General features: G+C 33.7%; 1 protein-coding gene across 1 annotated transcript in view; it reads left to right on the top strand.

The window, feature by feature from the left end:
* Positions 1-23,800, top strand: part of kl-3 (dynein heavy chain 8, axonemal kl-3) — a 1,186,420-nt gene that overhangs the window by 311,562 nt on the left and 851,058 nt on the right. Inside the window, exon 26 of the mRNA XM_089590651.1 lies at positions 9-147. Coding sequence (XP_089446777.1) covers positions 9-147 — 139 coding nt within the window. The remainder of the gene's footprint in view (positions 1-8; positions 148-23,800) is intronic.

Genomic DNA, 23,800 nt, shown 5'->3' with positions numbered 1-23,800 from the left:
CATTTTAGTGATGGTGAAAGATACTTAATCGACTATGAGTTTGGAATTTTCATAACCATGAATCCAGGATACGCAGGCAGACAGGAGTTACCAGAAAATTTGAAAATAATGTTTCGTAGTGTGGCTATGATGGTACCTGATAGACAGGTCTGCATAATTTAAATTTTATTGTATTAATCAAATGTTTCCACCATGCTCTTCGTAATATCACTTTTGGATCTGCAAACTAGTGAGATTTAAAAATAAGTTTTATTTCTGTAACTTAGTAGTCACTTAGAAAAAAGTCTCATTAGTTTCCATCTACATTAAAAACATTTTTTTTAATCTAGAAAATTCTGAGATCCTTCAAAATATCGAGAAGATTTTTTAAACTCATAACAAGTTTGGAAACATTTCTTCAAAACAACTATATAATCGAGTATTCTTATGAGATAAGTAATAGAGATTGCAATTTATAAAACATTTGAACGCTATACGTTATGTTACTTGTGTTATTATTAGTTTCTTCACAATTATTTAAAGTTGTACGTGAACTAAAACTTTTACACATCTTATTCTCTGACTCAAAAATCTTCTTAACCTATAAGAGCATATCATACTTGCAGAATTTTTTTTATTATTTAAAAAATCTTCTGAAAAGTAAGATTTGTATTTATTCTGAATTATATTTTCTAAAATATTTTCTAAATAGAAGAACCACGCAAAAATTTTCGTGAACACAATAGTCTCTTATCAGTAAATGCTTCTTTACAAATCTTATCAATGTGAGAATCGTGCTGTATTGAACCCATACGAATAGTAATTTCATTGAAATTTTTTAGAAAATTTTTTTATATTGTGTTTCTAAATCTTTTATACTCAAATCACTTTTTTAAATTAAATTTCAATAAAAAAGTTTTCGTAGTCTGTTAAAAAACGCACAAAATCTGTATACAGTAAAAATTTTTTTTTTACTTGTCGTTCTTTCCATTTTTTTTATTCTGTTGTTAAAAAAGAAATGCTTATTTTTTGCAAAAAATTTAAAATAACTGAATTCAAACCAAACTATTAACAAATTTTCTTAGTAATTTATTATTTATTGTAATTACTTGACGTCATTGTTAATTTTTTGCCAGTCTTTAAGATTAATAAATGGATTATTAACTCCAGGGCTTTCACCACTCATTAAAAATTTTGGTGTTTCCTCTTTGAAAATCACAAAAGGCCCATCGATTTACAGAGTTAAGCATTTTAATATCTGCTTTACAATTTCAAGATACGTTGAATTACCTTTTTCTCGGTTTTAAGCAACACATACAGTAAAAAGTTATATTTTTGTAAACAGAACTGTGAGGAAGAAGAAGGGCACAAGATCATATGGAGGCAAAAGAGATGAGGAGCGATAAAATACAAAAAAAAACTTTGAAAATTTGGAGACTATGCGAATAACGTTTGTTATTGTAGTAAAGTTATACAAAGAGTCGTAAGGGGGGCTAGGATGAAAGGGTAGCCATTTTCATAATCGTTCTTACGACTATAGATGTTTACAAAAAATGACTTATGTGGCATATCATATAAAGGGGGGAATAATTATGAGGACAAATAAGGAGTTACGCTAGATGAAAAATTTAAGATATCTAGTCATTAAAATAGACACAAAAGTTTACAGTAGATGTGAAATCACACAAATTTGTAACATATGTGGGAAAAAACATTTATGGTCAGAAAATTTGAAAAGACATAAAAATTTATAATTCATAAATTTACCATGTACAATTTGACTTAAATTAATCATTATTTTGTTACACGAATAATTTATTGTTCTTCATTATGACACGATATTATTCTAAAAAAATTAACTACCGTACAAGTTTAAGACTTCCCAAAAAATATACCAAAGTTTCTTGTACAACATTTAAACTGATAAGTGCAATTAAATCCTTGAACGTCAAACACCCAACAAAACGCTATCGTTTCCCAAACTTTTAATCCCTGAAACTAAACTGGGCTCATGATTTAACTGCACATGCAGTTCTTCCCTAAACAATTAAACCGACGCTTAGATAAAGGCAAAAAAGTATGATGAATTAAATCCCACAACAATAATAAAATTACGGTACTTTTAAAAAGTACTCAAATAAGATGATGTGCTAATTGAGTTAGGGAAAATTGTGGGGAATTTTAATGAAGCATGGAGTGTTCATTCTCAATAAAGGTTATGAATATACGCAGAAAACAAGATCTAGACTCAACTTTCCCTTTTTTAGGTAAACTTTATTGCCAGGGGACCCCTGCTTGCAATAAATAAGCAGTCTTTTCCTTGTATATTAATGGACAATCATACAATTTTTTTGTTAAGTAAGCCCATCTTATACCTTTCTACCGGGGTTAACAAGCTATTTTGGATCCAATGAGGCTACAATATATTGATTAGAATGTTATCTCATTGTATATCATGTATGCTTATAAAATCCAGTAAACTATATCTACTTATGCTCTATGTCTTTTTTACGTTCTATGCTTTATTCGCAGTGCGAGTCGTGGGAGGCTCAAAAAATTGTACGGGGTAGCCAGGAGAGTGGTAGATTCGGCAGGCTATGGATATCATTTAATTCAGTTAGAATAGCACTGATAGCAATTGAATTTATTCTTACTTATACATAAATTTGTATCTTCTTACCCCTGTTACGTAGGATTAAGAAGCTGGTAAGGAGGTGCGTCACGAAAAGAACTCGACTCGTTGGTCAATTATTTATTAGCTTCTTGAAGGCAGAGGCATGCGTGTGTTTTGCGCGAGGTTTTCTACTTATCGTTCGGTCTCTTGCCTAAAAGACGCTCGAGTGCCCCTATATTCGTGTCTCGCAGGGCCTTATATAAGCTCGTTCCCCCTATTGGTGTCCTTTACTAGCGTAGGCTTGTCGTCACTAGGGTCAGTCAGTATGATATGCCCAGCATATCGTACGTAACACGTCCGAGGCCGCGACGTCGTTCGTCCTTGATGACGCTGAATTGTGTCTGGTGACCGTTGTACCTATGATTGTGTGTGTGATGCGTGTGTTTTGTGGTTTGTGTTGTTTTTCTTACATACGGTGGTTCACTCAACCTTTCATTCTTTTAGAAAACTGCCGTTCTCTGTACATTTTCACATTCAATCGTCCTTCCCAGTTTGTACTCAAGTATGATTGTGTATGACAATTCTGTTTATGTATGCGCTCTGCTTTCCGTTACATTTTTGTTTGAAAAAATTAAGTGAATTAGTCATCTGATTACTACTAGTTTACATTTAATGATGTTTTTCGTACTTAATCGATGCATTTACACTTTACATAATCGTGTTTACTTAAGTATCTATCATTGGAGATTTTTCTTTCCTTTTTTTTTTTTTATCTTTACCTAATTTCCAAACTACTTGTCACTTTGTAAAAAAAATTCTTTATTTTTGTACTACGGACTGCGCCCTCCAATATAGCCGAGCGACTCCTGGCGCTTATTCTTGTTCTCTTATTATCATGATTGTTAATATTATTATTTTTATCATGATCATCGTGATTATTATTATTACAATTACTGTAAATTATGATCTTCGACAATTCTTTTTTCTTTTCTTTTTTTTTTTTTTTTTTATACCTAATTGAACTTAATATATCTTTCTTGTTACTTTAAAAAAAAAAAATTCTTTCTTAGTCTCGACCTACGGACTGCACCCTCCGATATAGTCGAGCGACTTCCGGCGCTCATTCTCGTTCTCTTATTATCATGATTGTTATTATTGTTCTCATCATGATTATCATGATTATTATTATAACAATAACTGTAGATTATGATCAACGACATTTTTTTTTTTTTTTTCTCATACATACTTAAAATAAATATATCTTTCTTGTTATAACATATTTTAGAAAAAAGACAATTCTTTCTTAGTCTTGTCCTATGGACTGCGCCCTCCGATCTCCCGGTGCTCATTCTCTTTTTCACATTAAAATAGTATTTGTTGTTATTATTCTTATAATATTACTATTACTATTATAGCTACAACTACCGTTTTTATTTTTCTTTGTTTTCTCAGATTTACATTGATTTTTTGGATACTACAAATTTTGAAAAAAAAAAAAAAAAAAATTCTTTTATAGTTTCATCCTTCAAACTGCGCTCCCCGATGCAGTCGAGTGACTCCCGGCGCTCATGCCCGAGGCTCACAAATTCTAATTTTGTATCACAGTCACCAGCAATTCTAGTATCCGTCTAGAGGATTGCAGTTGCCTTTCTGCTCTGAGTTCTACTGTTGGTGTGGTTTGAATTACTGCCAATTCTCGCGGTTCTTCTTAAAATTTTTGTTTTCCTGTGACCAGTCTATAACATAGTAGTAGGGATCCCCTGAAAGAGAAGGCACTTATACATAAGAAAAAAAAGCCCCATGTCGAATTAATTAACCCTGTAATATATATAGCTGTCAGCTATTAGCTTCTAACCCTGGTTTCTGTGGTGAATACTTATCCTAACACTATTTATACTTTATCGATAGGTATTTATTTAAATGTATTACCGTATGGACCTTACCCTTTCTTTTGTGTTTCCCCTTTATTCTGTTAGCGTTGAGCTGCGAGTGTGGCTCTCTCCTCACATATAAAGTATGTAATAATAAATTTATATTTTTTAATTCTCCTTCCTTACTTTCTTTTTACAATTATTGTAATTTATTTTGGTGTCTTTGTCGATGTGAATATTTTTCTCTTAGTTGAAAAAATTTTCCATCGTAAATATGTTTCATTACGTTATCTTTTATGTCGCATCGGCTCTACGTGCGCATAAAAGTCGCGTATTGAGTTTGTGAGTAGTTGAATATAATATTATGCGCTCCATTTTGAATGAGGGATTATATAACATATTCAAGAACACTGCAGAGTCAAATAGTTTGACGACTGGTTGCCTCATATATCACTAGCATTTTTTTTCATGGTCGAGACAAGCTTGGAGGTAGAAATAAAAAAAATCATTTTCTGGCGGTGAAGTTTTGACCTGTATCGTACATATTTCTCATATTTTCCATTCATATATTTTTTTATATAATGTTTTTCTCATACTCCTCCAATCTCTTTATGTGGTCAGATTAAGGAAAGGATTCATAAGGGTATTTTTTTGTCAACTACCACTCTCGACGCTGTAGACGTATTTGCTGACTTAGTTTGCTGCTTTTTCGATATTTTTTCTTTTTTTTTTTTTTTTAACAACAAAGCTTTCATTTTTCCTCTTTGATGTCTAGAGAAAGTGTACTTTTTAAGATGTTCAACTCTACTTGCGTCACAGCGTATTTTTTTTTCTTTTTGCGCCAGTAGAATCTCCGTGTTTGATCCTTCTGGATGCAATTTTGTTTTTTTCTTTCTTGCAAAAGCAAGAGCGGCTCGCGTACACTGCTGCACAATGTCGTTATGTAAGTTACAGCTTATGTGATTGCAAGCGTCTTTTATTTTTTTTCAGTTAAGCATATGGGTTGTGGATTCGTATGCCTTCACTCCAATGTCAATGACCCTGTTTGAATGAGGGTGGCCTAGTCACGTTGTCCTTCGATGGCCAAGTTCTCAGAAACACTGCCACACACTGGGAGTGGTTGATTATTCCTCTTGATCGTCGAGCAGTGATCTGGGTGCATTATTTTTAGTCTCCCTTACATGAACGATTAAGTGCTGGTCCATGTAGTTCTTGTAAAACTATGTTAACTTTGAGGTGGACGGTTTGACGAACGATTACGCTTGACGTTTTAAGTGTTGTTGTTATCAGTATATCATTATGGTAGAAGTGGGATTGTTTCTAATGGAGAACGATGTAAGGAAGAAAGAAGAGGAGGTTTAATCTCTCAAACTTGACGCAGGCTCGTGGGCCTTTTCAAAAAATAGTTTTATTTTTCCTGAAATCGTTTTATTTATATTTTATTTTTTCTCCATGCTCCCCTTTACCTAACAATGATTGCTAAAATTAAAAAAAAAAAAATTGTTTTTTTTACAATAATAAAGTCAATCGGGTAATCAAGAATTAAATTATTCTAATTTACAAGGATATGTCAGCTTATTTATCTGTTTTTTTTTTGTTTTATTTGTATTTACCATCCATAATTTGTACATTTCGCTTGTGAGTTAATTCTACTTCTATTAAGTACGTCTACTCACTAGAGAGTGCCAGACACGCCCCCATTCGCTTCGTTTTTTTTTATTTACGTTACATTAAATTACAATTAATTTATATTATCAATGCTTTGTTCATGCATACTTTTCCATTATAGTTGTTGTTTTTTTTTTTTTTTTGCAAATCTAAGTCTAACGTATATGAATATCTAGTTTGTGGCGCGTCGGGGCCACAAAATAAAGTTCTATCGTAAACCTAATTAATTCCACTCATTTGTCATATTTTCGTGCTGCGTCCAGGGGCTGCGAGAATTTTAGAAAACTGAGTTTTTGTACATATGTTCACAATAGTCTATCTCTACAAGGGGCTGAGTTAATTGTCAGGATATATATTGAATGCGCACTAATCTCTTATTTCATATTTTCTTTTCGTATGATTTGTTGCTCACTCGCGGCTCGTCCAAGGGCCGCAAATTAATGAGAAATAACGTTAGTCGCTATGTATAAATATTATACACGTATGTTTCTGTTTATTCTGTCTTCCTATACAATATACTATGTCGGTATACTAGCTTTATTTTTCTTATCTCCCGTGTTTCTTCTGTCATTATTATTGTTATTACTACTATCAGTATTATTAGTATTTTTATTATTGTTATAACTATCGTCGTTGTATTCTCTCTACTCAATAGCTTACCGTTGCTTTAAGGATCTGGCAGGATGGTGGTTAAGGTGGGGGCCTTATGCACTTTTTGTTGGACTCCTACAAGTCACTTCTTACTCCCAGCCTCCCCTCTACATCTTGCATTTTCATGAAAATCATTACTAGAGCTCTTAATTCATCAATCCTTTCCTCTAATTAATCATGTATGTTTGGCTCTCGTTGTTTATTTGACTCGATTAGATTCCTTACATGTTCTTTTTCTTTATGGTTGCAACCGGCTGTATCTACAAGTTGCACAATCTTTTCTACTCGTTTTCGTCTCTTTAACTCTTCTTCGTCTTTTGTAAGAATTTCAACTTTTTTCTTGTCATCTCTTTTTTTTATTAAATAATCTTATCATTTCTTTTCCCAAGCTTTCGACGTCATCTCTTTTGACGTCTTCTGCGCGCTTCTGGTGAATTTCCTCATAATCTAGTAGCTCCACTTCCAGAACAGGCACGTATTCTATTTCGTTACTCGTATAAATGCACTCTGCGACTATTTTACCATTAACATTTCTGGCTATAAAGTTCCCGAACAATATTCCTTACTCTATTTCTTGAAGCGATATCCAGCCATTTTCTGAATTATTTTAGCTTTTTCTTATTCGCGCGTAAATTATTTTCCTTGATCTCGCAGGTATTTTAAAACACTCTGGCCTTACCAGTGGTATCTCTACGCTATTCAATTTAATTGTATTTTCAGTGGCGCTTATCTTGATCTGGTATCGCTTAAAAATATCTCACCCTATGATTCCTTCCGCGTCAACTGGAAAGTCATGGGGGACTATGTGTAATGTGCACTTCAATTCGTGCAACTGAGCCTGTACTGGGCTTAACGTTTTGCGTGCTCCGTGAGTCACGCCGATAATAGCTACTCTATACCTACTGTCTATTAGCATGTCTGTGCTTAGAAAATTAGCCTTAACAATCGAAATCTCTAAGCCTGTATCCGCATAAAAAGTCGCTTTTCCAATCTTTAACTGTGGTCCCTGTAACTGGACCGATGGTGGCATATGCCCTGTTCTCGCGAGTTTTATAGTTATCTTGGGAAGCGGATCTATTTCTTCGTCACGCTCTAAATGCTTGGTTTCATCATTATCTACATGTGTGTCCAGTGCCTTTGTCCAATTACTCTTCTTGCCGGCTCTACTGCCTTTTCTTGTGCGTTTACCGCTCTATTGTATTGGAGTGTCATCTTGCTATGCCGTATTACTTCGAATTTTTTCTTCCACTGTGTAAATACTTGAACTGTTGTTGAGCGTCTTCTTCTCTACAATCTCTTTCTACGCCTTTTGCAGCCTCTTTCTTACAGATTTTTCCTCCCCGGACACACTTTTTTCTATCTTTTTCTCTAGTTGATGCTCGACGTTTGGGGACCACGCCGAACATCTTGCGAGTTTAAAGCTACGGGAGAGTCTCTCCTGTTTTTCAGAGTGTATGCGCCACTTGCTCGCTGCTGTGGGTCCCTCTCCTGTGGCGGCCCGTGCCTAACTTGATCTCTATTATAGCCATTCCTGCTATCCTGATTTCTGTAGCCGTTGCCATAGCGGTTGAATGTGCCTCTGCTATAATAGTTGCCGTTTATAATTATATTATCACCTTTGCCACGGTTGTCGTAATAATTATAACCTTTGGAGTTGTAATTATCATACCTGTAATTGTAATTGTTGTTCCTATTGTATAGCTCTGTTGGGCTATTGTTATAACCCCTGTCGTAATAATTATTATTATTATTATTATAGTTCTTATTCCCACCCCTGTAGTTATAGGCATTCCTGTCAGTAGAAGTATTATTTGCGGGTTAGTTACGCCTCTTGTTAGACTGCCTCTCTACTCCCTTTCTGTCTTACTTGCGTGAGTGTTAGTCTCTCGCATAATGTCCCGGTTTTATCAATAATTACAATTTCCCCTTTGTTTCCTTCTTTTTTCTTTCGAAGCTTTCCTAGCACTTATCACCTCTAGTAGTTTTCGGCATTTCTCAACTGAATTCCCGGTTCGGCTGTCGCAGTATGTACAGCGTTTTTCTCTTACTGCTGCTGTTCTTTGTACTCCCTGAGTGTTTTCTGCTGTTTCTTCTTCTTCCTTTGCTAGGTTTACGAGTGGTTCCCACTCTGTTGTTGTCTTATGTCATGTGGGCAGTGCGCTTACCGGTATTGCATAACGTAAACTAAGGTTACTTTTAATTTTCAACGCCTGTATTATTGCTTTCCCTAGAGTTTACGGGTTAGACCTGGCCATCCTCCAACTAAAAGTTGGAAGTAATCCGTAAATAAGCTGTTTTACCGCCTTGGATTCTAGATTCGCTTTCATCGCCTGTTTTTAAATTGGGGGAAAGAATGGGTTTAAATCGTACAACATTGTTTATCTATTGTGTAATTGTTGTACTTGTCCCCCATAGTCATCTATTGCTCCACTATCTTGTTGGGTTATTATTTCAAATTTTACCATAAGCGATTCTGCATTGTAAATACTGCAGTATCTGTTTGAGAGCTCTTTGACAAACTCTTCGACTCTAGTAAACCGCGTCAGTCTTGGGTCGAAATTTTTCACTGCTTTCTCTTTTACTCTTTTTGCGAGGGTGCCCGAAAAAATTGATCGTTCTCCGGACCTATTGTACTTACCACCATACGCACCATTCTTCTGAACAGCGGTAGGTTTATCGGGTCACTATCGAGAAATGGGATATTTTTTGTTATATTGCTGAGCATGGACAGAATGTTATGTTGCGAATACTGTGGTTTGCCTAGGTGGTCGTCATTGCATGTCTCTTGTTCCTTTTCTATACATGGGGTCATGGTCTGTATTATGTTACCCCGTCGTCTATCCTTATTCGCGTTAAAATCGACTCAATCTGTATGATGATTAGTTGGTGGTGGTGGTGCTGTTGCCATAAACTTGGCTTTTATCATTTTTTTAAGTTCTTTGCTCGTATCCTTTATTCTATCTTGTAGCTGTTGGTTGTGTAAGGCGCTTGTCCTGATTTTCCTTGACTCATCGCTTTCGTACTGTGATGCACCGGAAATCGGCAATCCTGGTTTCTCCGGCATACCCCATTGTATCAGTAGGGTGTCTTCTCTATCTGTTCGGGCTCCACGTGCTTCTTCGGCCCTTTTAATATTATCCTAAATAGCCTATTTGCGGGAGATAAGACTCACTCCATTGTTTGTAAGTCCTATGCTTACTTCTACATCGCGTTGTATGTAGTCGAAGTCCCTATTTGTCGGTGACAAATTTTGGATGGGCCCTGCGGTCGCTGCGAATGGCACGCCCACTTCCTGTCTTCTTTAGCTTTGCACTAATTTTTAAATACAGGCCCATTACTATTGCCTTCGTTCTTTCATCGAGGGCGTCTAGTTTCTCGCATCCTCCTGGTTCAAGTTCTAATTCTAACATCTGTTCCACCATATTTTTCTTTTGCACTTTATTCCTAGGGTCTTGCCTGCACATGTCGATTATCGTGTTATCTTGGCCTTCGTTCTCGCTTCCTGACTCATAGGTAATGCCGCCAAGATGAATCATTTTTTCCTACTTTTTCCCTCCATTTTGTATGTACGTGTCGCGAAACGTATTTTTTTTTTCGATTATTACAAAGCTTCTGTTTTTTCCTTATTACGGGGCGACGTTTAATTACGTATCAAGCGGCCTAATAATAATCGCGGGATAAGAATAGGAAGAGGGGAGACAAGAAAGCAAAGGAGCGGCGTGTGTATTTTACTCAGTTTCTTTTAATTTTGTGCTCTCTTTGTTTATGGATAAATATGACGAATTATCCTTCTGGGAATATTTGTAGTTTGTTTTCGTCAATAAAAATCATACTTATGAAAGTAGTGATTTATATAGGTGTGGGTTATTATTATAATATAATTATTTTCGAATATTCACTATATCTGTTCGAGCCAACTAATAAGATCCCTTAGTTTTATGTTTGTTATATAAAGTTTTATGTATTTTGTCCTGGAGTCAGAGAAAATAAAAACGATATAAAAATTTAAACAACTCACTTAGCAAGTCAACAGTACCGCCGTCGCCAGAATGATTGTGCTGAATATCATCCTTTCCTGGTTACTACTCCCCTTTTTGGCGTTAAGCATTAGGAATACGAATGTGACTGCAATAAACTGCTACCTTCTTGCTGGTCTTTCTCGAAGTTGCTTTGACCTTATGTTTGTAAACTTTTCAATCATTGATGTCGAGAATCACTCGTACAAACATTTACATGTTCACCTCTGTTTTATTTGAGTCCGTTCCAGCACTTAAGTTTGATTTTCGTGGCACTGCACTATGTGTGCTTCTCAGTGAAATTTTTTTTTAAACGAGTAAAATAAGCGAGAAAAAAATTCCAACTCTTACCATACCCCACACTTAGCACCAAAACTGTTATGTAGAATTAAGAAGCTGGCAAGAAGGTGCGTCACAAAAAGAACTCGACTCGTTGGTCAATTATTTATGAGCTTCTTGAAGGCAGAGGCATGTGTGTGTTTTGCACGAGGTTTTCTACTTATCGTTCGGTCTCTTGCCTAAAAGACGCTCGAGTGCCCCTATATTCAAGTCTCGCAGAGCCTTATATAAGCTCGTTCCCCCTATTGGTGTTTTTTACTAGCGTAGGCTTGTCGTTACTCGGGTGAGTCAGTATGATATGCCCAGCATATCGTACGTAACCTCTTATTGTATATTATAGTTTTTTTGAGGGAATTTAGCATCTAATTCTCAATCACCTCAACTCGAATTTATGAATTGAAAATTTGCATGAATCCTATCACATTGTCTGTCCATGAAAATTTTTATTTACATATTGTACAAATTGGTTCAATTTTGTATGTGCTACAAATTCTTATACGTTTCTTTTAATGTAGAGAGTTCTTAAATTTTTTATAACAATACATGCATTTTTTTGACTCTTCTGAATTTTGTCCTTTTAGATATCTAATAAAATTGTGTTTTAATGTTAATACGATTTCCAAAGGAAACAAAATTAGCCTACTAGATTTTGATAACCATATAAGAATAACATATTTTTAATATTATTAGAGCCTTTTAGAGTTAATTTAGATTTAACTTTCAATCAATTCACAAGTTTTACATTAAAATGCAGTTGATAATAACAAAGTATCCTAATAATATTGACATACAAGATTTTAATGGATTAGGTAGCTGTACAGTAAGTTATTTATTGATATTGACAATAGTTGATGTTAAAGTTATATCCTTTGTTTTTCGAGCAATGGAATCATAGCAGAACTACATGCTCATTTTCAGAAATGAATGCACTTTAGTTTCCCCTCAAGCCTTGCACGAGCTTTTATTTTTTTTTATTTTTACGCTGTCCCTTTGAAAATATTAAACGTTATATATCCATTAAATAGATTTTATTTTGATATTTTTTATGTCTACAACGTCATATCTACACCATCTGTTTGTACCACCGTTTCTTACACTGTCCTTTTATATATTTAAAGCTATACTTTACTTAAAATAACTTTTCATCGCGATTATTATTTACTTACCTTTTTTTCACTCTTTGGCATGCCTAACCTGTCACATCTGCACCTTTTGCTCATCCTACATCTCTCTTTCTCTTGCTCTTTTTTCTCTTTTTGTCGATTCGAATTTACAAAATATTAAGCTTACTTTTTTTTTCAAGCACGTCCATAAATCTCCCATCATTAATACTATTTGTTCTATGAAATTCTCCTATCATCAGCCTCACATCACCTTTATATGCTTTCATTATTATCTCATTGGGATCTCTTCACTTATCTGCGTTCCCTACCTATCACAAATACTATGTCTCTATTAGTAGTTGTTGCAACACTTTGACCCGTCACAACAAACTCTCTCCACTTGGGTAGGGGTCTGCTTTGACGAAGCCAAAGTGTTACATGTAAGTGTTTGTGAGTTGGGTAGGGGGAGTTTGAAAAACCTTGTCGAGCGGAGGGGGAACATACAAAATTTAAACATCGTGAAAAGAGAGAAAGAGGGAGAGAGAGATACGTGGAGAGAGAGAGACATACGGAATCTTGGAGACGTGGAGAGCAATGATGTGCAATATAATAAGTATTTTATTATATAAGAAGTATCTTGCTTTGATGGGCGCAAATTGATCTCGCAATTTGTCTCTTTGTACTAATTTAGTGCAAACGATTCACGCACACCGTGGATATTTTAAATGTTATAAAAACTTTTGAAATTTGTATAACAAGTATTGGTGGTTAGAAAAGTAATTTTACACAGTTTTAATTTTATATTATGTATTATATATTAAGTATCATACATCGTAATACTGCGGTATACACTAAAAATCCACATAGTACTTTACGGTTTGTATTACAATTTTTACACGTAACACTGTATGAGCTGTCCACTAAATTATTAATCACTTACTTCGTTGATGCTGCTGATACTACAGTTCCAATCTATTACTGGTAATGCTTTCATAACATTCCAACCTTGTAGCGTAAATGTTTGTTCATCAGTTGTCTTCAAAGTAAACAAACATCAAATATGGGTCGCTCCGGGATCCAGCCACAGCGTAGCTGTATCTGTACCACATTAAATTTTGATACGTTAACTCTCTCGGCCACATTGTTTGTAAATCTGGGAACGAGATGACGTACGCCTGGTAATAGCGATATTGACACTCGTACACTATCACCTCCATTAGCACATTAGCCACTGTCGGCCGGGTAAACGGGTATTCCAATAATTGACGTAAATGTTGTAAGTAGAAAATTCTCTGCACGGATGCTGGCATGAAGGCTTCTTCTTTCACAATAACCAAAAAATTCCAAGATTTGAATGTTATTAAGGTTTCATAGATCACATAATGCAAAGTGCCTCAAATAACTCTAAAAATTTTTAAACCAATAAAGTTGGCAATATGTTCGTTTTACCTTTAACATACGTCGGTGGTACTAGGTATATGCAGAAATATTATTAAGATAAAATGGCAATAATGCAAAAGTTTAGGCGGCCTGACTTTTTTATCACGGTAACATTTAACCCTAAATAAAAACAAACAAAGCAAATAAAAAAAAAACTACTCTAAAGGTACCACCCCAAATGATATACCAAATGTACTTGTTAGATTATTTCATACAAAATTAAAATTAATTTTAAATGATATAACTAAACACAATATCTTTGGAAAAATCATTGCTTACGTTTACCATTGAATTTAAAAAAAAAAAAAAATTAGCTCACATTCATAATATTATAAAATTGCATCGAAACAATAAATTATTTACTACTATTGACATAGATAAATACATTTCAGCAAAAATTTCACTTAACTTACAAATACAAAGGTTAGTTATTAAACACTCACTTCATGGACCTCATAATAATGATAGTCCATGTCTTACCAGTCATCAAAAAATTTTTACAAAAAAGTTTTCGACAAAGCTCACTTACTATCTTTTTTTTTACCAAACATCAATACCTAAATTACAAAAAAAAAACAATAAATGTGATAATCATGAATACAGAATCAAAAATAGTAATTAAAAAATTTTAGTTAATTATTTAATGGTAGTACCATACAACCCATTTTTATCAACGAAATATAATTAATACATAAATCATAAATATTGTGCATCCATTTAAAGTATAAAGATTATTTTTGATTATGTTCATAAAGGAGGAGATAGAGCATTACGTAAGATATCGAAAACAAATACTAGTGATAAAAAGACGATAACGAAATTTTTGTTGAAATATCAGAAAATGTACATGGCCACTCTTTCAGCCCCGTAATAGCAGCATTGCGATTGCAAGAGTTTCCTTTGTGTGGATGTAGTCATTTTATATTTATTTATTAGTAGATATTGAAAATAAACTTAAAATAGTTTTTCAAGAAAATAAAATGTTGAAAGCAATAGAAAACTATTAAACGGCATAAGCAGCTTGGTTTGAATTAAATAAAATAGATATTTTCGCAAAAAAATTCGATATGTGAATATTCCAGAATAATACTGACAGTACAAACTTGAGTTAGAGAAGAAAGAGTTAGGCTTAATTTAATAATAGGCCGACTAAATATAGTGTCACCTATGAACTTCGAGTGTTTTTTAAAAATAATATTTAAATTCAGTGAGTGAAGCTAAATCTTTTAAATTTGATAACGTACACTAAAGTACGTTTAGATATACTGCTATTGCTTAAGGTTAAATTAAACATGATTCTAAAATATATTAAATATTTAAAGAAGCTTGTAACGTAATGGTGCCATTTTAACTGAAAAAACTTTTCGCATAGTTTTTAATATTTAAAGACGTCTGTGGTTAGTCTACTTAGAAATCACTCGAAAATTTTTTAATTAAAAATTAAAAAAACAATAAATAAAATAATGCTTCATGACATTTAAATGAAATCTTTACCGTTGAAGGAAATTTATGTAAAAATTATGAATCAACAGAACTAAATGAAACAGTAAAATCTAAAAGTATTAAGGACAACAAAGCTGTTATGAATTTAAAAACAAATTTTAAGGAATCATTTGCTAATTTAAATAGTAAACCAAGTACAAGTAGCACTCCGGGAGTGCAGGCAGAAGTGAAAATTTGAACTTATGGCGCGTTGGGCACTTTTTTGGGTGAGCGTTTTTAGGGGCGCTCGTGACATGAGAAATAGTATATAAAAAATCAAATTTATCAAAGCAATGTAGGCACTTTTTGAATGGACATGAGGTATAATGAAGTATAATTTGAATTTCTGCGCCTACTGTCTGCTGAAAAAGTCATACGATTTTGAATTTGAATTCTCGCGCCAAGTAGTTCGCGGTGAGATCCAGGCAGCAGCGCTATGTGCGATCAAGCATGAACTGTGAGCGTGGAATAATGCTCAGACCAACGCTGCTGCGTTTAGCATGCAGCGCTCTCGCATACCTATACACTCTGAGTATACATATAGGTATGTAATCTCGTCTGTCGCGAGAGCACGAACGAATGCCCATGCAAAGAGCGCGTATAGTATACATATATTATAAGAATACACGCGGAGTATATCTGTGTAAAATCTCGTCTGTCGCGAGAACGGCTGAAAATGCTCACCCACAAAAGTGCTCAACGCGCCATAAGAAGTTTTCACTTCAAAAAAAAAATTTTCGATAAAAATATTAACAGTGATACAAATATATATTTTAATAATGGTTTAGGAGGTTCTGGAAAAACCTTTTTATACAAAACTTTGTTTTTTATTATTATTTTTTTTTATAAAGAAAATTGTTATACCTATGGCTTGGGCATGAATTGCTTTAGTTTTGTAACCTCCAGAAATGACAAGTCATAGAACATTTTGATAACTATTAGAAGTCAATCACATTAAATCTTATTTCTTAGAAAAGAAAGATGAATACAATGTCATTATTTGGAACGAAACTTCCATGAGCTCCAAAAAGCTTTCAAAATAGTAGATAAAACTTCGAAAGACTCATGTGATTATAATATTTCATTTGGTGGAAAAATTATTGATCTTAGGAGGCGATCTTAGACAAATACTTCCAGTGATAAAATATAACCGTAAAAGTTGTTTAATTAGTGAAACTATAAGGTATTCACTTCTATGGAAACACTGTAAAATTATGAAATTTAAAAGTAATATACGGTATACAGATTTAAAATTTTTGTTACTGGTAGTTGACATTGCACATGGAACAATAAGGTCTTTTGAAATTTCACAGGGATAGAAGACTTATGATGTTTGTAAAAAAATTTATAGAGATGGTATAAATAGCTGTCTATACAAAGTAATTCTAACAACTCATAATGAACCTTCGTACATTCTAAATACCAAACTTTTTAGTTGTATTAAAGTAAAAGAGCATACTTATTACAGTATATATTATGCAAAATATGAAAGTAGTGATCACGGTGACGAAAATGTAAACATTAATTTTTCTATAAAAACTAATTTTATAATAACTGGTGAGACATCTGGTGATAAAGATTCCATTCCAAGAGTTACGGTAAATACTGGTTATGATTCACCTTTACCGCTTATTACATACAGAAAAGAATTTCCAATAGTTCAAGCTTTTTACATGACAATCAATAAATCGCAAGGTCGAAGTTTTGACAAATTAGGATTTTACTACAAAAGACCTTTGTTTTCTCACAGTCAACTATACGTGTTGGTGTCAAAATGTAACAATCCTGAGAATATACTTGTACAAAATGATTCGGGGAACCAAAAAAACATTGAAAACATTGTACGGCAAAAAATTTTTTATCATCAATAATATTGTTATTATTTGTCAAAGCTTATTCCTTATAATTTTTTATTTTTCTTGAAGAAGTTAAATTTTTTAAATATTTAGAATGCATTTTAAAAATTAAAATTTTTACAAGTGAAAGCATAAAAAAACTGAAATATTAACATACTGTATTTCTAAGTTCTGACATGAAAAAAAAAAATAGAAATACTCACATTCCAAAATTTTTAATGCTTATTATAACTTTGACATTTATCTTGAAAAATTTTGAATTTTGGTCAAAAATTAATCTTACAAAATTGAAGGACAAAACAGCCTTTATTTCGTACTGAAAATTTTATAATAACAAAAATTGTATATTTTCAATTACCAATTTCATAATTATAAAAAATTTATAGTTTTATTTTTCGTGCTAAATACCATTCCGCTGCTATGTTTAAATAATAATAAGTATTGATTGATAAATATTTCAATTTATACGATAAAAGAGATGTGTTAATTTTTCTGATACAAAGAAGCTTTCGTAATGAAATTTTTATCTCTAAATACTCAAACTCCAAATATAAATTGTAATTATCACATAATAAAATATTACGATACCAAGCTATACATTGTATGTATATTTTAAGTATACTGAAATATAAAAAACAACATTAGGAGAAGTAAAAAAACTTAGTTACAATTGATTATTCATTCAACAAGTCCATCATTTTATATTAAATTTAAAAGATATGTTGTTATTAAATTTTTAAGTTTTAAATATTTTCGGGGGGTTGGCATGCAAAGTATGCAGAGGGATGAAGCCTGACTAGTATATATTTGTTCTGTAGATATTTGTTCTGTTGATGCAGTCATAAATATCCATTGGTTAGCTGCGTGTAGTCATTCACAGCACGAGCTTGATAATTTGGCTAATTTTGTTTGACACTGGCTAAAATCTGGTATGTTTTGTTAAGTTATTAGTTGTAGCTTGCAGTTGTTGTAATCCTTTATTTTGTTTATTGGTTTATTATGGGTAAATATAAGTAGTGTGTTGAGTGACTAGCAATGTTTTAATATTGATGCTGGTACTGGTATGCATTTGCCATAATCTTCATTGACGGCGATGTATTAGTGGTTAGGCCATATTTACGCCTGATTGTTTGACAGTTAATTGCGAGTTCTTATGAAGTGTAAAACATTCTTTATAGAGCAGTGGTATTGCTATATAAAATACTAACTGTTTGATCATGTATATTATTGTGACTGCAGATATAGCTATGATATTAAGGGCACACGACCTGTGCTTTGTCCTTAAAATTCTCGCTCTGGACTAGCTTTTTCTGCTAGAGTTGCAGAGTTAGTAAAGATTTGTGGGGATAGAAATCATGGGTGGATTATCCCTTCTGACGCAAGTGAAATTGCGTCGCTAAGTATCGCTTTATCCACTTGATGTTGATGTGTTGCCTCTGGTAGATTTTCTACTACCAGTGACAGAAAGAATTCTTGTTCTAGCAGTTCTTTGTCAAGTTCAAGTTTGTTCACTTTCTGCTCTGTTTTCGCTTCTTTTCTTTTGATTAATGATAACTCTATAGTAAACAACTTTGTTTGGTATGCTATGTAATGGTGAGAGACCGTCAGGCCATTACCGGCAGGCTGGGGCAGTTAGGAAAGTAGGGAAAAGGGGGGAAAGAGTTAAAGGGACTAGGTGGGAGAGCGGTAAGGGAAAGGAGGGGAAGAAAAGAAAAGGCCGAGAGAGTGCCAGATTAGTTTGAGCCTTCAAGCGCGCCAGAAGCGAGATTTTTTCTCAGTGTCGATTGTACGCGAGAATCGGAATTTTCGTGATTCTGATACGCGAGAAACGTATTGATATCCGCTGATATTGTGGATATCGGCGACCCTTGGCAGGGATGCAGTGCGACGTCATGGTACAGTGTTTTGTGCCATGAGCTAGCTCCAGACCCAGCTGACAAGGTCGAGCCAAGGCCAGCCCCGACGACCTTGACCTTCCAACGCAGCCAGTAGGGACGCCTACTGGCCTCTGCGTACTCACTTTAGCAGCATCCGTAGTCTTGGCCTATTCAAGGCATTGTCGAGGAGCGACCCCCGAGACGCTGTAAGTACCAGCCAATAGGCAGTTTATTGTAAAGGGCAGTGGCCCTCGATTCGCCCGCATGTCTGCCCGGTTCGCGAGTTTGCGCTGCGAGCTCGTCGAGTGTTCGAGCTTGGCGAGCGTACATACTATACACACACACACGCATACACTTGCGAGTATAATATATTTCGTATTGCTTTTTTAAACTGTTTTTAATATATATTTTACTTCAATATAATACTCGCGAGTGCTTACTCTTTTTTGTTGTATACCCGATTTCCCCCCATGTACCACGATATAGTCGCGAGAAGCGACGACGATATTCAAGGTCGCCGCGATATTTGTAGAACAAGACCCGCGAACATCCTTTACAGGAAGTGTCACCTAGGGTATCCGGGCAACACAGGCCTGGTCAAGATTTCATACTACACCTCGTTAAAATTTGTATTGGTGGCACCCCATAACAGCTAATAACATGGTGAGTGTTCCCGTATCATTCTTTTAGCTTTCGATGGTATTTTTAATGTTCATCTTGTCTTTCTCGTCAAGTGTGCCAAACAAAAATTCATTTGTTTTGCCCATGAATAAGCATCTTGTCTGTCTTATCTTCTTAACATGTACAGCGTGTCTGGCTACCATTGTTCATACAAATTATTACTCATGTTACTTAATTTGCATTAGTATACATATATCTTCGTCGTATACTTATGGCGCGTCTAGGTATACGGAAATAAGATGAACCTTAATTTACTTTAACATTCTGTCTCGTAATTGTACCTATTATTTGACATGACATGTAGCGATATGCTTATTGAAACTATACCTTTGCTTATAGGTAGCTGCATAAGTAAGCATTAAATAATTTTGAAGAACGTCCTATGGTGGTGCTGTCAAATTTTGTATTTATTAAAAAACAAAACGACGTTTTGGCCGTTTGGACAATGTCCTGGCTCTCATCAGGTACAAAAATCTATAAGTAATAAAAATTTTTTACAGTACAAATTTTAGTTGATACAATAAACGCAAATTAAGTGAAGTCTGTAACATACCTCTGACTCTTACGAAAGGGATGTTAAATCGTAATGTAGTCAGAGTTTCAAGTTCAGTTGCTTTTATACCTTGCACATACACAAATGACATAGTATACGCACGTAATACAATCATATAAGAATCCCAAGCAGTTTCTTGTGAGACGCACTCAAACAGTTCATGTTTTCCTAATACTATAAATAAAAGGGGCCCTCAAATCACGTACATCAAGTTAGTCTCCTTTCTTAATTAACTTAACGAGAGACTTATAACAATTTTTCCATTTTTTTATATCTTGTTGTCTATTCACATTATTATTGAATCAATGTATTTTGAACATTTTGGAAAAAGGCCCTTTTTGTCATTTTCTTCTGTGTCTAAAATTTTTATTTTATCAAAATTGAAAATCAAAGCTATGCGAAAATAAAATGCTACGTTGTGATAGTATAGGTGAATGCTTTTTTTTCTCTATGCTTTTTTTACGTTCTGCTATTCCCGATTTTACAGCTCTCGATGTTTAACTTACATAACAGCAGATGCAACTCGCACATAGTATGTGGTAAACGATATTATTTTTATCTAGTGACTTGGTTACGTCTTTTCCAAGTGAAAAGATCGAATTCAATTTATTGTCTAAACTGTATACAAGAATAATGTGAAGCTTCTTACAATAATATTTAATAGGGCCATGGAAGTGAGGAACATACGGTAATGATAAGATTAATTGATAATTATTATTATTTCTATTGCGACTGTTAATCATATTTATGTTTTTTAAGGTATTTATTCTTTTGTTTGAAAATGTATCAATAAATCATTGAGGATAGTTGTTAGGTAGTAGTAATTTATTGGTTAATTTTAAATTATCCTTATGCAATTGAGTGTCTGCTAATTTAATGGAAAAGTCTACTAATGTGTAAATGATACCTATTTTATGTTATATTAGATAGTGGGAGAGAAAATTCAAGTGTTGGCCTGAGTGTGTGGGTATTTGACACCAATTAGTTCGTAGTGTGTTATTTTGTTGAATGATAATTTCTATATCTCAGAAACTAATGCTGTTTTTATTACATGTCTCAACAGTAAACTGTAATTCTGGACAATAGCTATTAAAAGTATTTTTAGTATAGTTAATATTTTTAGTAGGCACATATATAAGGATATTATTCACATACCGTACATACAGTAGAACATCAAAAGATAACTTTTCTAAGCATAAAACTTCAAGCAAACGCATAACAAGATCACACAGCATCGGACTATAGGGACTGATTAAGGCTTCACTAGTACTAGTAAATAAAGGATAGTAAAGTTTTTTGTGTAGTTTTGTCAGTCTGTAGCATTTTGATAAGTTTTTTTTTTATGAATATTTTTGTCAAACTTATTTAATTCATCAAAAATACCGTAATAATCCCACTTCCTTACAAAATTTTTTGTATCTTCAATTAATTGCTTTAAAGGATTATTTTATAGCTGTAAATAATATTAAGCATCACCTTATAATTCTTTTACTTTATTAATGTAAGCTTCTTTATCAATGAAAACAGTGATATCACCTCATTATTTTAAAGGAAGACTCGTGTTTGCTTAAAATTGTTATAGAGAATTCCATCATTTAAAGAAAAACGTATAGATACATTATGTCTATTATTACCAATAATGTTTAGTACTTCTTTTCTAACTGTCTCAAATCCTTCAAAGTATTTCAATAAATGTTCAATGTTCTTCATAAGATAAAAATAATCACATTTTTTAACATTAGAAAAAAAATCGAATGTATCGCCAAACTTAAATATGCTTGAGATACAATTCCGTAGCAGTGTGTTAGAAAGGTTACATAGCCAGTTTTCTTTTATTTGACTTATGCCGTCATAGTTGACAAATTCAGAGCATCGAACCGAGCCAAGGTCACTGACACTTGTAGCTGGAAGTGTATCGTGTACACCTTCGCTCTAGGATTCTTCATGTAAGAAAAGGGCATTGAACATTCTATCCAATTTATAACAATACTCGCGAAAAATGCTGTTCAATTTTAATTTGAAGTAATCAATAAATGAATTCATCATATAAGATTTACAGCCATGACTTAATATTTTACTTTTCATTAGTTCATCTTTATTTGTAAAAAAATTAGTTGTTGTGTAAGTTTCCGGAATTTTATTATTAAATATTAATTTATGTAATCTTTTCTGAACACAACTAAGATTATAAAAACTAAAACTTACATTTCTGCCAAAGCATGCTCGTATGGAGTCAAGCACCCTTGAAAGTAATTCAAACTTCCTACTGGTAAGGATGGTTAGTAGTTGTTGCAATCTAGTGCTCTCCATAACAGCACAGTGAAGGTGCAGATAAAAATATAAATAAGTAAGCATAATATTAGTTGCGTGCCTCAAGCTGCTTTATATCTCATATTGAGCATGTGCCAGGACTTTGGCAACCGTACGAGTCACACTAACTGTCAGGCCCACTCAGTATTTTTCTTTATTCTCTTATTCTTTTGCACTTTTTGTCTTTAACTTGAATTTTTTCTTGCCTATGTCTTGCACTTCATACTATGCCCGGGTTAATAAATAGTGTGAAAGTTGTTTTCACCTCATTTTCTATGTTCTTCTCTTTGCACGTGTACGTTAATTTTTGATCTGCTGGTCCCTGTGATATCATATCATCTTCTCCCGCATTTCTGTTTACTTTGGGTGTTATTGTCAGGTTCCCATTAATAGTGTTTATTTATGGTCAGCTTCTCTTTTTGTTACTGTTTATTATTATGTAACCTTCTTTCATGATTTTGAACTTTCTTTAGATTCAAAGTCAGCTGCACCGTTGGATTGTCTGTCAATACTCTTATGAAAACAAAGTTCTTTATCGTGGGTAACGATGAGATGTATACTTCCCGTGTATTTTCTATGTATAAGAACCCATTAGCCAGAAAGTGTAAGAAAAATACGTGCACTTTCAGGGGAGGGGATACGAAGCAACAGTGGTGACACAAAGAAATAGAGAGAGAGCCGGCTAGTAAGCACCATGACCCATTAGCCAGAAAGGGTACGAAAAAACCGTGCACTTTTATTATCGCTGGCTGAAAAAAAACAAAACAAAAAAAAAAAAAAAAAAGGGTAAATTGAAGAAAATTCAATAAGGAACTAAATACAAAAATAATTTTTGTAAGTAGATGTTATTTGAATAAGTAAAAGCACTTTTTGGTTAACATGCAAACACCCGACTTTCAGACCCATCTAAGCTCAGGTTAACAATGACATAACTCAAAAAAAAAGGGTGGAAAATTAAAGTATTCAAATTAGTAAAATAAACAGACAAATTGAACGTACACGCGCGAGCAAGATGTAGTGTAATACATATTGTAATTGCCATATCATAGTGTGTTACCGTGATCAGCAGTGCTCACGACAGTGGCAGCCATAGTGGCGCAAACTTCAAATTGGCAATATAGAGCAAGACGCCAAAACCCAGATAACTCGACAAAACCTTAAACAAAATAAATAACTGACTAAACAATAAGCTACTAAGCCCAAAATTCAGGGCGCTTAAAAAAAGCCTTGTTAATTATAAAAATACATCGAATCATACCAACGCCAATCACCACAGAACCCAGGTAATTTCTATTTGATTAGTTAATAAATGAATAAATCAAATATAACAAGCGAAGATCACCACACGACCCAGGAAAGA

The sequence above is a fragment of the Copidosoma floridanum genome, unplaced genomic scaffold, assembly GCF_036245765.1.
Source record: "Copidosoma floridanum isolate Cflo_tuat_1 unplaced genomic scaffold, Cflo_Japanese_pri ptg000013l, whole genome shotgun sequence".
Classification (NCBI taxonomy): domain Eukaryota; kingdom Metazoa; phylum Arthropoda; class Insecta; order Hymenoptera; family Encyrtidae; genus Copidosoma; species Copidosoma floridanum.
The sequence above is the reverse complement of the archived record's forward strand: the minus strand, read 5'-3'. Positions and strand labels throughout refer to the sequence as shown.